Source organism: Petromyzon marinus, chromosome 25 (assembly GCF_048934315.1).
Source record: "Petromyzon marinus isolate PM22_M1 ecotype Great Lakes invasive population chromosome 25, UKy_Petmar_22M1.pri1.0, whole genome shotgun sequence".
In the NCBI taxonomy this organism is placed as follows: domain Eukaryota; kingdom Metazoa; phylum Chordata; class Hyperoartia; order Petromyzontiformes; family Petromyzontidae; genus Petromyzon; species Petromyzon marinus.
The window spans coordinates 4810717-4828612 of NC_133691.1; the positions used below are offsets into that span (position 1 = coordinate 4810717).

The following is a 17896-nucleotide window of genomic DNA, read 5'->3' on the forward strand; positions in this document are numbered from 1 at the left end:
CGAGGGGGGATTGATTTGTGGTGGGTCGCAGCGTTCATGTGCGCGGTGGGACGGAGTCGGCAAAAATAATAATTAATCTATTCCGATTTTGACTTCCGTTTATTCAGGACGCCCAGGGTCCCGCCGTAAGGTTCAACTCGCTGGATCTGTGCGAGCTGCATGACGCATCCTGGCGGGACCACTGTGGGCTGCTCCCAGAGTCGGCCAGCGTGGTGGCAGCAGCGGCGGTCGTCCATCACATACTCCTTCAGCCATTTCAGTACCAACGGAAACACAGCTCCCTCCACGGTTGGCTGCCCTGGCAAGCACATCGGCCCAACGTGGGTTCACAAAACTCGCGTGCCAGGCACCGCAAGGCAATCCTCCACACCTTTGCCGTCTTGCGCGCGTCTGCTGTGATGAGATTGCACTCCGCCGACTACTTTCCGGGATAAGATTTAGCGCGGGATTTAGCCTTCGTGCCGCAGAGACCCCGCGATGAAATAGAAGCCAGTTACTGCCGCAATAAAAATATAAACCCCAATGTTCAATTCCTTCCGTACGTCAGAAATGGCTCCCCCGGGGTATTTCCGCAAGGATTATAAACATCAGCAAGTCAATACGAGACCTGGTTTTTTATTGCCACTGTGATCGCCAGTCGAGAAAAGTTTGTACGTTGTGATAATTTCAAGCGGCAGTTGTTAACCGATAAAGTGTAATTTGGATGTTCTAGACAAAATGATGATGCCCACAGACGACGATTGAACATTTCCGTGATGATGACAATAATAATTATTATTCCCTTTTTCATATTGCATGTGGAAAAAAAACAATTTTACAAACATTAACGTGAGGCAATGGGCCAATAGCGGTGAACATGACCTACACTGAACAGGGAAATAACTTTTTCAAATCTAAAAGGGAATACCGCAGTGCATATCTGTTCAGTGTGCGTTCCCTTTGAAGCCCCGAAGTAGACTATTAAACGATAACAGAGAACAACGATGAATCTTGCCATTGGTTGTAGCTACACAAAGCTAGTTCAGCTGTAATAATGTCATACGCATTAAAAGTTACGTAGTTTAAAGGTTCGCAATTTCCCTTCAGAACACTCCCTTTGAGTGCGCTCTTGTAAATGACATCCAGCCGACTGCATGATTTGCAAGAGCCTTGTATACCGCAACACATTTCTATTTCACATCAGGAAGAAAAAAAAAACACATACATTGTACCGTCCGTCAAAAGGCAGGATCATTTCAGAATGTATGATTTGGGCTTTGGGAATGTTGCAGGGACAAGCTGCCGGTGCAGAGTTAGGACGGCAATGACGCGGAGCTCCGGCATAATGTCCCAAACTTGCAGGGGAGAGAGGAACAGCAGCGACTTGCGTCCTGCGGTGAGAATGATCGGAGCAACTCCACCTGCTCCTGTCCTTTATCGAGGCGGCAGACGCTGCCTATCAGCGCATCGACCGCACACGGACGTCGGAGCATCCCACGTGAAAAACGCAGTGACCGCCGTGATGGCAACGTCAACATCGACGGCAGACGGGACGCGAGAGACCCGGCGCAGTCAATGCTCCCGCTGATTTTTTTTTTTCCCTGACCTCGCCGAAATTTAATATTAATCGGGAGCGGCGAAAGCACTTTGACTTGCCGCGCCAGATCGTTGCGAGTAGAGGCGGTGTTCATTCAAGTCGGCTTTTTGTTGTCTGTCGTAAGACTCAGTATTGGTTGACAACAACCTGCAGTCTTAGGCTGTGGATTTCACAATGTCATTCTCCTTATCTGGTCAACTAAAGCCATCAATCATTTGATCCACACTCAGTTATTAAATGTTGGATTTAGGGGTGTGCATTTCTCACCCCCCAACCCCGCCATATTATCGGGGCAGCTTCTCGCTGAACTCAGTAAATCTTTGCATGTTCATTAATAGCAAAACACTATTTTGGTCCTTCTCGGCGCACTGCCGTCTGTAACAACTTCGTCTCGTCATCACCATTTTGGTGCGCAGTCGCAGTCACCATCAAGTTTGATGACTTTAGTTCACCCGCAAGCCATCGTCGACTTAAAAAAAATTGAAACTCTCAGCTGGGTATTTCCCCTCCCCCCCCCACCCCCCACGCTAACTTCGGCAACAAAATAACACCGGGGTGCGGCACCCACCCGATGCGCAGCTTCAGCATGCCGCGGAAGAGCTGCGGCGAGTTGGAGATGAGCCAGCCAATGTGGATGACCAGCTCCTGCTGCAGCACGGCCTCGCGTGGGTCCAGGTGGCGGCAGGCGTCGTAGAGCAGCCGCTTGATCACCGACGGCGACAGCGGGTTGGAGATGATCACCTCCTCGTGGCCGAACGTGCCCAAGGTCACCTGGGCGAGTCGGTGGGAGCGGGCGGGGCGGGGCGGGGCGGGCACGCGGGAGCGAGCGTAGGATGATAACAATCATGGTGCTCAAGAGTGAGCTGCGGCACAGCGAATATTTTTGAACGTTCGAGACAAACTTTATTGCCGTTTTTTTATTTTTCCCGCGGTGGAAATCGCCGTCACCAACTGATGGGAGGGAGGCAGCTGGATGGTTCTGGAAATTGCAGCACTGAGCTGGCACTGCTGAGACGCTAAGTTAATATGTGGGTTTTCAGTCGCCCATGATTAAACCGGGTTCTCTAGTGCAGTGGGGTCGATGGTCTCAGACTGTTCTACGAATGAATGCACAAACAAACCCGTGATATTAATTTAGGTTTTTCACAAATTTGGTGAATTTCAGCCCTAAAGCATAAATAACTGGTTTAATGGACATGCAATGAATAATTTTTCCATGGCACTAAAAAATGTGCCCATCGTGCGGACAAGAGGTCAACTGACACGACTTCAGAAGAAGGTTCCATTACTTCATGTTTAGGGCTGTCCTCTGACACAAGGTGATGCACTGCTATCTGCAGAACGCTGAATGGAAATGTCTTCACATCACAGCGTGATGCCAACAACACAAGCACAATAAAATTGTCGGGGAAAAAGGCCAGCCTTATTTGTGAATGTCGGTAGGGTTACATACGACTGCATCCACTGTACATTAAGCATGTGTAAAATGTGTGACTCTAACTGATTTGTAAGAGAAGCGGCTCCAAATTTCGAATAAAATATCGTCCTACGATTCTGCAGATCCGTGAGTTATATTAACAAATTCTGTTCAGGATGCCCCTGGCTCCAGAGTTCGTCAGGCATAAAGAAAGTTTTCGGAGTGTATTTTTCTACGCATGGTACTGCTGTTTCGTGTACTTGTTTCCTGCGAGTGGTCTATTGCTCAGCTCACAAAAGATGACCTCGCCAATTGGGAGCGATTACTCTGGAAGGTTCCATCCTGAACGCGTTGTTAACGACATCATCATTCTAGCTTTGCCGCGCCGTGAAGGGCGACGACGACCAACATGCAACGTTCACACGAACGTAAAAGCCTCACTTCCATCTCGCTGTGAATGCGACGCAGACTATCCATGCGTGACCGCAAGTGGCGTCACGTGTCCGAATCAAACCTTTGCCAAACTCTTAAGCGTTGCATTCAAGAAAGTTAACACGGCAAGGTTTAGTTGAATTCTAGATTGTCATTCCAAGCTAGATTTTGACTATCGATAGAATGTTCTTTTTGGGGCAAATAGTGAATGGTGCAATTCTGCCTGGCAGCGGTGAGTAGGACTGTGATTTATTTTTGCAAACTCCCAACCTTGAGCTGATTTTTATTTACAGCCCTTTGTCAATGCACTGCTGGATTAAAGGCACCCCCTTTGCTGTGCCGGTCATGGGGTTTACTTGATTGTCCACTGCTCAATGTGGCCTGTTGAAGAGCGGGCGGGCGGGATCCAGGACTGGTTCAGATATCACTCGCCAACTGATGTTCTCTGTGGCCTGGAATTGAACTGAGATCTCACCTGGGTTCATAACCCGCTACTGCTCCACCCCCAGTTATTTACTCATCGATTATAAACATACCGTGCACACGGATAACGTAATAATCAATTCAGGTACGCTTTAGCTTTGGTTGCCCGTAGATGAATCCAAAGAGGAACTTGGTCCTCTTTTCACGTGGTGTGATACCTCGTGCCAAAACTCGTGCTATAAATGACCGAGTAGTTCTGTCCAGTGACCTCCTGGCAGAGAGCACCTTTGCCACTCCACATGGCCTCAGTGCAGTAAATAGAGGGTTTGTGCTGCACGGCGACATAAAAACACGTAGGCAGGCATGTGCAAAATCATATACGCGTGTAAAAAAATTAAAGACGCAATTCCACCGCGACTGTCATTTGTCGGTTTACAATGTGAGATCAAGAGGTGACTGGATCATGAAGGTGCTGCATCCACCGTGGTGCAAATCAGGGGGCGACTCAAACAGCAGCACAATTTCGTTGTTGCCGAGGTCACCACCAGGGGTGTGACTCAACTCCACAGACGCCGCGCGGGGCTCCTTCAGCTACGGCCGTTCGGGCCCCACACCTGCGCCGAGGTGAGAGACTTCCCACTGGCAGTTTGAAATTAACGTTCACACCCGGGTGCCTCATTTACTGGCAAACGTTAACGCAATTAATAGCGAAGATGTGAAGGTGAAAAAATAATTAATCATCCCGGTAAATTGCATCTGGCTTCTGTGGAAGATGACAGCCACCAATGGACAAATGTGTTAAAATTGGGTGATCGGTGGTTTACTCTTTAACAATTCAACAAAAACGTGCTCTCTCCACACAGGCACTATGAATTCAGATGTTGAACAGCCCACAGCACAGCCTTTCATCTCAGCAAGAGCATTAGTACCAGCCAGCAAGCTTCATTAGTTTCAAGTAACGTGGAAATTTGCGTTTCAATTTTACGGCACTAAACGACGCAACTGAGCATTGCGGTTATGGATGTGCGTGGAATTCCGAGCACCCAGACGGATTGCTTAGCTTTGTCGATGGATGATACTAAAGCTCTTCCCCAATTACGCACCACGAAAATGTGGGTTTTGGCGCAGATCTCTGCGTAGTAAAGCATTGTACACGAGAATTGTGCACTTCTTAACCAACTGATCTGGTCGTAATGCAGTTTAACTAGACTTCATCACAATTGATAAATACAGTATGGTAATTCAAAGAAGCATGTGTCTCGTCTTGTATATTTCCACGATGGCAATTTTGCGACTATATATAATTTTGTCAGTAAGGTTACAATGAAGGCAAGGTTGTAGCCCAATCACATGATGTGAAATAGGTTTTACTTTTGATTCTCTTGCAAGGTAATTCACCACGGTATACCACAACACCGCAGTAATTTTACAATGGTATATTGGACCAGAGGTAGAATGTTGCATCATTTTTTTACACCAAGTCTCCAGATACCACAGTGGATTAAATTTCGAAATCAGACAAATAAATGAGCAATGTCACAGTTAGGAGATTTACAGCACTGAGGAAAATATGGTTAGCATTTTCAAAGGTTATGGAACAGACGAAAATCACTTCTTATAAAAACTGTAATCTTAAGCTGTAATTAAATTGGGTACTGGTAAACCCAGATGCAGGTGGCATTATTCTGTCTAAAATTACCCAGATAATTGCGTTGAGGGTTCCAAATGTGGTTTGGCTCTGATTAGGCAAGGATGCATACATTGAATCAGTGTGGAAGTAAATGATGCTATTTTGCACACTAAGCTGCTTAGATTGTGAGATAAAAGCTGGGAAAGACTAATTAAGGCTGTTATGCCACTTCTGCCGATCTGTCAAAAGACAGTTGTTTTTTGTCTTGAGGAAAAAAAAGATGCATTTGTCATTACTGTGCGAAATGCCGTGATTGTCATTGCAACAGTATGCCAAAAACAGTTTCCGCTGCGTATAAAAATACATGGCTCGCAATTTAAGCTTTCAAAATCCACGTTGGTTCGTAGAAAGCGGGTAAAAAAAATGCAAACACTAAAAAACTACCGAAATTAGCTTTTCAATATCCTGATAGTAATCGTGAATACAGTATGTACATGTAGCATGGGGTACACATGCCATTCGGTTATCTTGAATATTGGGAAGAGGGGATACTGCAGACATTGAATTTATGTGAACCTATGGGCTATTATTGACGTGCGGAAATCAATTTTAACTCCACGAAGGCAAAATTGGCCAGGGCAGATTTCTCTAGGCTGTTTGAATAACGTGCACCCGAAGGATTTAATATGAATTGAAATGCATCCCGTAATTTAATTACAAAAAAATTGGCCATCACGATATTCACAATGCGCGTGCAGTTCATCACATGACAGCACTTGATATACACCGGATTAAAGTGGAGTATAAATGTACCTGATCGGTCACCAACATACCATTGTAAATGTGATGAAAATATAGCATATCCAAAGTCATTATCTTTTAATAAAATGTGATTTTTTTTTTTTTTAGGTGTCACTGTTACAAAAACAGATTGGCCGAACTCACCTGTTTGCTATGCACTAGGACGTTAGTAATGGACGGGGCAAGGCTGTCCACAACCTTATCTAACAGGCTTGCGGTGAGCCGCACAACAGACCTGGTGACATGGACGAGAAACGTGGGGAGGGAGCGTACATGCAGCAATGCACACAGGGAAAAACCAAAGCATGCGCGAGCGGGCGAGGCACACGGTGCCAGCCGCCGGCCGCCAGCCGCCGAACAATGGCCAGCGGAGAGACACCGATCGTCCTAAAACCGCATTCCACCTCTCACGTTTCTCGGGAAATTTGTGATGCTGCCAACAAGGGGAGCCGTCACCTGTGCTTTACGCGAGTCGACGTAAAGTAGCCGGGTTGGACCGACGGTCCAGCGCTAAACAATCGCAAGCCCAAGTCGCCCGCTCGCCGACGGTCGGACGCCTCCTCGTCACCTCGTCGCTACCACCGTGGTCAACGTTCCCATGAACCCTCGCTCGTCGATTCGTCCACCCACGTCGGGGACTCGGGTGTAGCAGACTGCCTGCTTCGTCTCGTCCGGACTGCGTTCCACCAACACACCACATCACTTGCCTTCCTGCTTCCTCTCCTCGTGCTGCTCTAACTTTGAAATTCCCTTCAATCGTTCGCTTTCCCAAATTTCCTATAACATTAACTTATATATATTATACCGTGCAATAGTGCTGTTTGTTGCTGGTCACTTGGTATTTTGGGCCTTTGATCAGCATCCATGATTGAAAAATAAGATAGAGTGCTATGCCAAAAACATATGCTAATGTTTGTTTACGCTGCCATTCGTTTTTTTTTTACATTTTAAATTTACAAAGGACAACTCTTCAACTGGGAAGCTCTACGTATTACAAGCGGGCATGGATTGAGAGACTTGATTCTGAGAAAAAGGGATTTCTTTTCGAAATGACTTCGGAGCTAGGGTTTGGTATTTTTGGAGCTTTACCGAAATGACCGGATAGCAAGCACGGAAAGGGTCGTTTCAAACAACCATCGTTAAAATGTGAACGCCAAAACTTTCCTGACGTCGCTGAACTTTCACTCTCAAACATGAGCCAAAGTTCTCTGCCAAGAACTAGCACAGACAGCGCCTTGCCCTTGAGCCTCAACACGTCAATCTGCCTACCCATTTTTGCAAGCTTCTATATTTAGTTTCCTCATTTGACATTTCACTCACTTATCGGAGGAACCCAATAATTTAGTTTGCCGCCCTTACAAACCAATAGCCTCCACGGCTTTGTATGCCTACATGTTGAACTTCTCTCGCATCGTACGTAAGCCAATCGGAGGTGCGGGAACAACAGAATTTTGGCGCCGATTGAAATTCCTGAACGAGATGGAGTGGCGGTCAAAAAACGATGGGTGCTCCTTGCTGCATTGTTGCTCAACGCTGGAGGCAGTTGGTACACAAGCGGCACTGGGGGCGGTGGGGGCGGGGGAGGGGGTCGGGAAGGGGTTCACGGCATGGGAACACACGGCATGGGAACACACGGCACGGCAAAGCGGGTCGACCCCCAACAGCCCCTGCTGGTGGTCACAGAGACACGGCACGATGTGTGAGTCCACAGGTCTCCGCCTGAAAGTTAGGGCAACAAAAGATACACAACAGGGAGGAGGTTGCTTTGCTGGGTACTGCAAAAGAGAGGAGGAAAAAGAGGAGGAAAAAAACACTCCTACGTACTATTGGTGGGGTTAGGAGCATTTTTTTTTTACATTTGCGAAGTGGCCATGTGAACACCAAAGTGAGACTTGATTTGTTGAGAATATTAACGTACATTGACGTAAGATCAGTGATTGACAAATTACATAATTGGGGTCACTGGGAAATGGGGGAGGCCTTCACAAATTTTTCCCAACTCTCCCAAAGGCACTCATCTTACCACAATCCCCTCTAAGCAAAAATGACATTAAGCAAAGTCAGGGCCCTGCCTTGCTCGTGTATAGGTCCGTGACCGTTCCTCTACCTGCTCGGAGCTGGAGGAACACAGGACGAGGTTTTAGCCCTGCGCGAACAAAGCAGGCAAGCGTGACTCGACGGCGGATCCCCAGAAAAAAAGTCTCGCTTTCAAGCCTGCAGGGCCACTTTGCGATCGGTCAGCTCAGAGTGTGGAGTTGGGTTACGCGGGAGGAACGGTACACGGGACGGGGTTCGGGGTAGACACGGGTTCGGGCCGGGGACGAGGAGACGGCGGGCACACGTAGCCGGCCGTGCGGCTGTCCCAGTACCTGTTTGCCCTCCACCAGGATAGTCGTGAGTGCCGGGGCAATGGCTCCAGCATACCGCTGAGTCAGGTAGGCTGTCTGTCGAAGCACACACCTGGCAACAACCACAGCACGCCCATGCGGTTCACTGCAGTCTCGGAAGCTGCCCAGTGGTGTCGCTTGGAAGGTGGGCACAGCGCAAAGGTGTTTTTTTTTTGCATTTTTATTCCGTTGCACTCTATGCCGGGACATCCTTGACAAGTAAGATACCGGACTTGTTATATAACATTGGGTTTCATACTTATATTGTTACTTATTGCACCATGTATATAGATATATCTATTATTTGGGAAATAAACCAAACCCTGGATGTTTCGAGGTTTTAAAATAATATACCAAATCCATTTTGGTCTCTCACTTGCCAAGCGAGAAATGCCGAGCGGTTGATAAGTTTCCCCGCAATGCCTTCTTATGCAACGGAAGTAAACACCACTGCAGCAAATATTCGTAAAAAAAAAAAAAGATTCCACCTCCCTTCCTGCCCCCCGCGCCGCGTTGCTCCGCAGGACACCGCAAAGCGAGGCGAGCGCAGCATTAAACGCACCTCAAGGGCCATAAAGCTCCCGTCCGTTGGGTGGACGCATGAGAGACGTGCCAGCGTAGGCTCAATTTTACACCTCGGGCACCAGTGAACGACGCAGTCACCAAACGCCTTCGTCCACAATGGAGACGTTCAAGCAGGCACATTTGGGCGACGTGCTTTCTCTCCGGATGAAAGACTCGCCGCCGATTTTTGCAAGGTAACAAAATCTTAATTTTGACTTAAAAGCTTTCGTGACTGCAGGAATTCATATTCTTTGGGTCTTTCGGTAAAGTCACGTAAATAGGTTCCAACAAATTAATAAAAATAAGCAAAAAAACCACGACGTTTCGATCGCAACACAAGCGACCGTCTTCAGGTGACCAAGCGACCGTCTTCAGGTGACACTTGGGCTGCGCCCATCTTAAACCTTTAAAAACAGCTTGCCTTTAGGAGTTTCCCCCCCCTCCCCCTTTTTGCCACCTGAAGACGGTCGCTTGTGTTGCCATGGAAACGTCGTGGATTTTTGTTTATTTTTTATTAATTGTGAACCTATCTACGTGACTTTACCGAAAGACCCAAAGAATACAATAAACTCCACTCTCGCCGAGTGGATAATACCAAGGCAATAATGTATTTTCACACACCTCCAATTAGCACAGTCGGCTAAGTACGGTGCAAAGGAAGTTCAACACATGCGCATACAATAGCAGCAACTCGTCACACTCTCACTTATTGAATAGGTCACAATTGGCATTGCCGAACCGCCATGCGGGAGATTGCGTGACGACCCGTTCGCGTGTTACCCCAGCCCGAGCAACGCGTCACCCAAGGCGCTGCTCCTTGTGGACGAGTCGCCGGACAGCCTCGAGCACGTCGCGCCGAGCCGAGCCTGTTCATCCTGGGTTAAAGGTGCGTTGGGGCAAGTGGTGGCGGCGTGCCGAAGAGCGATGGGAAATAAATTGGAAACCCACAATACACAGCGGTACGCCGCGGTCACGCGGAGTTATGCGCGATCCACCCCGAGGGTACGTTTTTTCCGCGCTGCTTATGCGCGACGTCAATTGTGACTTTACGAGCTGTAATAATTTCCCCCGAACCTCCGATTAGCACGGTTGGCTACGTATGGTGCGAAAGAAGTTCAACGTACCGTACATACGTAAAACATACAGCCCACCTGTCAGACACAGTCCACATCGATCGAACGTGGCTATTATGCTCCCATCCTCCGACATTACAATAATTAATCGCCAGTGAAACCATCTGTGAAAAATAACACGTTGGCTCGTGCGATTGGACAGATGTTTTCAGTGGGTTGAGTTGATTACTTGAGTTATGCTGTGCGATAGCATTTGCTTACACTTTGTGGATCTGCACGCCTGCCAACTTAAACAGTTGGTTCAAGCAGCCCATGGGTGAAATATATTTGATAGCACTCATTTGGTTGTTATTTTTTTTCCCATTGCTGTGGCTTTCAAAACTAGCTACTAATAGGTAAGACATGTCATTCATTCACCCAGGTATCTTCTTTGTCAATCCACGTAATATTTTTTATTGGTAAACCTTTACTATTGTCTATTTAATCAGGTCAATACGTTGACGGAGGGAAGCGTCACGATGATACCAAACTTGTTTATGCGAAGGCCAAGTTGAGTTTGGGAGGATCTCCAATTAAAAATTTCGGTTTTGCGTTTTGATTTTGTCGCATGAGCTCAGGATGCCATTGCCTTGCGAAGAACCCAGTTGGGGGTCGTTTAACGCGTAAAACATGTCACCAACGCAACGTCACGTCTCCACCTTCGCGCTACCAACGCCAAACTACTTTACGCCTCGCGCCCATTTGCCGGGCGCATTTTTTTTTTATTTAAATCCCCGGCATTTATGTTGAAATTGAAAATGTTTACGCAATGCCCTCCCTAACCCCCTAACCCCCCCCCCCACACACACACGTTTAAATGAATTTCAATATTTTCCGCTAAGTTGAAAGAAGATGAATAAAACGGGAACATTTCTCAATTGAGGTGAACACCACCGCCACAATATAACCTCACCATTCTATCACGCAAGCAGATTGTAAACGTCCCTCAAAAGGGGGAGGCGGGCCACCTATAAGAATTACACTGACCAGAGCTTGCGACTCCCGGCTGCGCGGTAGATTCTTTCCAAGTGATCCAACACCGTGCCTGCAATCGGAGACAGGGGACGGGGAAACGGTGGGCGCGCGACACCGTTACACGGCCTCCGTAGGCGGCGAGACCGGGGCGGCTCCGGAGTTCGTCCGCTCCGAGCGCTACGCCTCAAAAGAGCCGCGTAAATCAAACTCCGCGAGCCGTCAGGCTCCGCGACACACCGACACTTCTTCTTTTTTTTCAATTAGCGCAGAGCGGCTGGCACGGCTGATAAACGAGGCATTCACGTGCCAGCGTGCCTCGGTATTATGGGCGTAATGAAACGTGAACATTCTTGCTGCAAGCTATGGGGAGGAAAACTTAAAACAAAAAAAAGGGAGAGAGATGCATCGGGCGGAAAGATAAAAGTGAGCCATGCAATGTGCAAGCGCTCCAATTTAAGGGCGTATGTGGGTAGCTGCCGTGGCGTGTTCGTTTGTTCACTCGTTTATGCAAGTGGAACAACAGCTGAAACATGCAAAGAGACATGGACAGAGGCAGACCGAAATTTAGCCTTCCAAACAGAGAGAGAGAGAGGAAAATATGGATCGGAGAACACATATGAAAATTAGAGACATCATCTTCACGGTTGAAGAAAAAAAAAACGGTCTTGGGCAGGAAGCATCGCTCGAAGTGACGATGGACAAGACTGGAGACGGAATGGCAGCCAAGGGAGAGAAACACTCCACCTGAAAGGAAGATCACGGCAGACCTGGAGCGATGGGATCAGCTGATGTGCAGACGCAATGAGGATTGCGTCATCGCGAGACCACGTGAGGAATGAATGGAATTGACATGGTGAGGGCCCGTATCTAGAAGTGGCTCGATCAGGTATCCATGATGACGTTGATGATGGCACGTGTGAATCGAAGCAAGGGATTACAAAGGGCAGCACAGTTGGCTGAAAAAGACAGCGTGCTTGTAATGTCGGAGAGAAATTGCATAGAATCTTGCAACAGAACCAACCCAAATATCTCCGCTAGAAGGACACTACCCTTACAATCTGTGGTAGATTTTTTTTAACGGCTACTTTCATTCGTTTTTACTGCCAAGGGATAGGAACATCCGCACATTTCCCTGAGAATGTGTACACAGGGTTAATGAGATTTGTATGCGCACTACAAGAGCAGCTGCAATCTTTTGAGAACAAGGCACCGAGACACGTTGTACCGACCTAATACTCGGCGCCCACTTCAAAGCGCTGTCCTTTTAGCACTGCTCACACAATGTCGACAAATGAAAATAGAAGAGCGTGCATGTTGCACACACAGTCCGCACTCACCATGCTATTCTCCAAACGTTCCCATCAGCTTGTCGTATTTATGCACGATTAGAAGCAATAATTACACGTGGTCCGTGCGAAACCACAGGGCATCGTACAAATTAAGCAAAGGGTATGCAATGTTTGAAGCAGAAATATGATACAAGCACCCGTTTACGGAAGCCACTCATCACCAACCACACTGCATGCTGCTCCAAGTCGGCACGAGCTATAAGATGAATTGAACTCAACGTTATTGACTGGTGCGAGCTATCCCCCCCTCCCCCAACTCCTTTCATTTTACCTGCACAAGGTATATCTGTTTACACGCCACCCAAATTTATTATCAGCCATGATCAATCCACTGCTGGATGAAGGCTCCCACCCACCACTTACCCTCACCTCCCCGCCCCCCCCCCCAAGCCATTTCCATCTCTCGCGATCCCGCGCTGCATTAATCCAGCTATCACCTGCACACTTTCTCAATTTCATCATTCCATCTTCATCGCTCGGTGGACGCCCTCTCTGATGCGTTCCATTCCTTTTGCTGCCCCCCCCCCCACTCCCCTTTCCCTCCGCTTCTTGCGACTTGCCCTGCCCATACCGACTCGCCCAAACTGAGAACGACGTCATGGCCCCACGCATGCTCTCCAGTCGGAAGCGCTCCTCCATCTCTCAATGCAATTCCGAGCAAGCATCGCTTTTCAATCCGAGCGTTTATAACCTCCGTCGCTGTCGTCAACGACCGCGTTGCCGAGCCCGCCGTCACAGAAGGCGGTACACACGCGCCGATGACGACAAACTTACTCCTCTCGGCCACATTGGCACGTCGTTCATTTTAACGGTGAAAAATTGCTTAGCGGGCGGAATAATGAGCTGGCCGGGGACGCCTGCCGCGGGGCGTGGCGACCGACGGAGATAGGGGGGGGGGGGGAGGGCGACCCCGGGCTGGCAGCGAAAACCTCGCGCGGAGGCGGCGATCGCTCACCTTCCCCGGTGATGAAAGCGGCCCCCTCCCGCTTGAGAAGAATTCCCAGCAGCATGGCCTGGCTGGCCAGACAGCTGACGTCCTGTGGGGAGAGAGGGGGGGTAGAAGGAACAAATAAAAGGCAACGCGCGCTCGTCGGCCACATGAGGGCTTTGCAGTCTCGTGCACGCACGGCCCTATGAATCCACTGCTGGATGACGGCCTCCTCACGCCGAACGGCTTCGTGGCGGTTCATTGGCAATCCTCAACCATGCGTACAGGTGCTGGTTAGTGACGGTGGGCGGTGTAGACGTTGGAGCGTAGTACGGTATAACAATGGGTTTTCTTTTACTTGCCCTCTGCTCACATTGGATCCCCGAAGCAGCCTACAGCAACCAGGTTAGAGCTGGCACCAGCTACCCAGGTCCAATTGCGCTGAGCTCCCGAGATCTGACGAGATTTCAGGGGGGTGTGATCCGGTGTGCGATTTAATCGCAGGCTAAATTGTTACAGCGATTTTGATTTAAAGCTTTCGTGACCGCAGGGATTCATATTCTATGTTATTTCGGTAAAGTCACGTAGAAGGGAAAACAATAAAATAATAAAAATATAAAACAATAAAATGATCTTGCTGCGGTTTTCACACCTGATGATGATTGCTTGTGTTGCAGTCGAAACGTCGTGAGAATTTTATTGTTTTACCCTTCTACGTGACTTTACCGAAAGAACCAAGAATATGTTACAGCGATGTTATATTTCCCCCCCCCCCCAGTCTTCATTGCAATAGAGGCAGGCTGGTTAAATGGAGTCTTCACCTGACTGTACAGAACCTAATGTACATGCATGCATTCTAGGGTGCAACTCACTTTGCATGTGGAAAAGCAAGGTTTCAGTTTCCCTGGATTACACCCTCCTCTCAATGTGTTGTTTGGTGCCAAAGTGACGGGCTGAAATGTAATTGTAATCTGTTAACATTTTTTACAGGCTTCTCTCTGCATGCACACCTATTCTACTGGCTATGTGAGGTGACTGTAATGTATGTGCAACTCCACTGAGAGCCCCGTAAACATTGAGCGATTGTCTTTAAAGTTGCCGCGCTTCAGTTTAGCGGGGGAAAATAAAACCATTCATAATAAAGGTTTTTGGGTTAGATCGCGTTTATTTATAAATGTGTCGTAACCCTCCACCACCCGACACGGCCAATCAGCAAAAAAAGTGTCACGTTGACAAAAGACAAATAATTCACTACTTTAGCCCACCGGTGTGTTGAAAAGATGTATTTACCAGCGAAACGTCATACTCAAACTGTAAATGTGGATTCACTCTTCAACACACCGGTGGGCTAAAATAGTGAATTATTTGTCTTTTGTCAACGTGACACTTTTTTTGCTGATTGGCCGTGTCGGGTGGTGGAGGGTTACGACACATTTATAAATAAACGCGATCTAACCCAAAAACCTTTATTATGAATAATATTGGTCGCGAAAGCCTACGTGTTAAACAAAATAAAACCAGCAGACGCGACGTTGAACATAACAAACTTGGGACTGATGAGCGGCTCCCGAATGCACCCAGACACGTACTCATACATAGACCCGGAACGTTACGATACGAAGCTCATACTCTGCAAGATACATTTGTGAATTTCTAGGGGGCTAACAAGCTCATAATAATTCGTATGAATCCAGTGCCACTTCTCTTTGCTGGTTTTTAGCTTTGGAACAAAAAAATAAACATTGATTTTTATCTCCCATCTACTTAACATAAAAAAACAGATATTCAAATTTAATGTTGATGCATACTTTCTTTAAACTTTCCGATAGAACTAAGTCGAAGCTCGTTTATGAACACATTTGTTTTATGAAGCCACGCAAATAGAGGTTTGTTTTTCAGAACGTGTTTCTTTTCATTGAGATTTCCTTTGTTATTTTCTTTTGATTTGTGAGCATTACTTATCCACACAGGGTACACATATTCATTTGCTTTCTAATTTAGTTATTTTCAGTCTTTCCTGGGAGGAAGGGGGGGGAGTCATCTGTTTACGAGCTGATACTATGGATGTGCTTAAGTCATTAAGCCGAGTAAAATTGAACGTAGCGTATTCCTGCTCAACTATAAACCGATGTTCAGTGAGACAGCTGGTTGGCTCAGTGGGTTGAGCCGCCACCATAAGAGCGCCTGCTCTGACAACCCAAAGCTCCCGGCAATCAAAACTCCGCAGCTGTGGGCACCGCAGACGCCCGCTCTGTTGTACGGCCAGTACAACTCTCGTGTGACTGCACTTGTTTGTGCCCGCATATATGTATTGTGTGTAGCATGGGCTGTGACTGTGTAGAGGTTAGTGAGTGTAACACACCAATGGATCCCATGGACCCTGGCTCTATTACTGCCAGTAAACAACACCGATGGCAAAGGGAATGTAAATCTGGCCTGTGTCTCTTCCAGTCTGACTCAGATTAAATTATGCAACCTGTACTGTTTGCAAAAGCACTGGCGTTGGGGACACAAAATGCAGTGGTATAGCACCGGCTGTACCACTGCCCCCTTTGTATGCCATTTTTTTTAATTGAATGAGTGTTCGGTTACAACGTTTAGCCCCAGCAGGGATTACATACATTGTCGAAAAGGGAACAGAGGCGAGACTCAGATGGTTTGGGCTTGTGTTGAGAAGAGACAGAGAGACCCATAGACTCACACCGAGACATATAGACTCACAATTGGTACCAAAGATTCACAGAGAGACTCATAGAGTCACAGGGCTATGAAGATGGCGCCTGTACACGACAGTAGTGGAGACCCAGGGTGAGATGGGAGGATGCGGTGGAATGAGAGCGATGGTATTTATGTTGAACTTATTTCGCACCGTACGTAGCCAACCGTGCTAATTGGAGGTCCGGGGGAAGAACAACAAACTAAACTCAATTCGAGATGTGACGACAGTGGAACTGACCAGGGAAGAGGCGCAGAACAGAAGCAAGTGGAGAAAGAAAATCCCAGCAGCTGACCCCATGCACTATGGGAATGTCGCCTAGAAGAAGGTAGCAACACCTGTCCCGTCTGCATGGCAAAATAGGGTGTAGATCATGCAAAATTAATTTCGAGCCAACTTTCAGAACCCTTTCCTCGTGACAATGAAGCTCAGAACAAAGAAGCCTCTACAAGACACCAAGCATCCGGGTTTCCACCGCTGTCCAACTCAGGCCCGGCCGGCCAGCGCGTCAAACAAACGGCGCACGCACGTGCAGAGATGGAGGGGAGCAGGTAAAGAAGACTAGGGGCCGGTTTTGCTGCCCGGGGGGGGCGTGGGGGGGGGGACCCCGAGAGGGACCGCGCACGCACGCACGCTGAGCTTCATGAGGATGTGCGCCGTGTCGGTGGCGGCCCACTCGGCCGGCGACAGGTCGGCCTGCTGCTCCATCTCGCTGGCGTTGGGCGTGCTCGATTGGCGCTTGACGCGCAGGTGCTTGGGCACGGAGAGCTCCTCCAGCCTCTGGAACTCGGGGACCCTGCTCGCCGCAAGCGCCCACAAACGGAACGAGCACGCGCGCCGCGTGAGAATGTGTTTGTTGAATGTTGAACTTCTTTCGCGCCGTACGTAGCCAACCGCGCTAATCGGAGGTGTGGGGAGACGGGACCGCGTAGTTGATCGCGGGCGTTCACAAACAATGAAGGGGCCACTGCACCGGATGGATGCTGCCCCGGTGCAAGGTCAGCACACACAGGGACTCGTAATCCAGAGGTCGCTGCTTCCAGCTCTCGCCACGCCAGTGGCAAGTTTATTATTATTCAAGCCACAACTCAAAACGCCTCTCTTTGCACTTGCATAAAAGAACTGACTCATCGCGACAAATTCCTTTAAAAATATATATATTTTTTCAACAACTGTAGATAGTATATAAATGTATGTATATATATTTTTGTCATTGTTTCGAAAATTGTAATTTTATGTTGAGCTTTAATGATGCTTGCTTTGATTTTTGTTGATATTCAACAACTTTAGATAGTATGTAAATGTATATACATATATATTTTTGTCATTTTTAGAATATTTAAATGTTACGTTGCGTTTGAATGCGTTTTGAGTGGCAGATTTGCTGCGAGAAAGGCGCCAACGGACCAAAACAAAAATAGCATTGACTCAACTATAACTGGGAACAACATATTCGAACTGTAAGTTACATGTGTGGGACAAGTTGTGGGTGCTCCCTCCTCTTCCAAGGCATCTGGCCAGTGTGGAAGTAGAAGGCCAAACACCCAATCAAGGGGCTCTCTCTAGAGCTCTTTATTGTGAAGGTC

At 47.9% G+C, this 17896-nt stretch overlaps 1 protein-coding gene across 4 annotated transcripts in view; it reads right to left on the minus strand.

The window, feature by feature from the left end:
* PHKB (phosphorylase kinase regulatory subunit beta) overlaps positions 1-17896 on the minus strand; it is a 204764-nt gene that overhangs the window by 18454 nt on the left and 168414 nt on the right. For 3 of the 4 annotated variants that reach the window (XM_076069653.1, XM_032960638.2, XM_076069654.1), the window contains 5 exons: positions 16944-17106; positions 13622-13703; positions 11330-11387; positions 6424-6514; positions 2145-2347 (listed from right to left, as the gene is read on the minus strand). In XM_076069653.1, coding sequence (XP_075925768.1) covers positions 2145-2347; positions 6424-6514; positions 11330-11387; positions 13622-13703; positions 16944-17106 — 597 coding nt within the window. Of the gene's footprint in view, positions 1-2144; positions 2348-6423; positions 6515-8648; positions 8740-11329; positions 11388-13621; positions 13704-16943; positions 17107-17896 lie in introns of all 4 variants that reach the window. The other variant, XM_076069652.1, reaches the window with a different exon arrangement.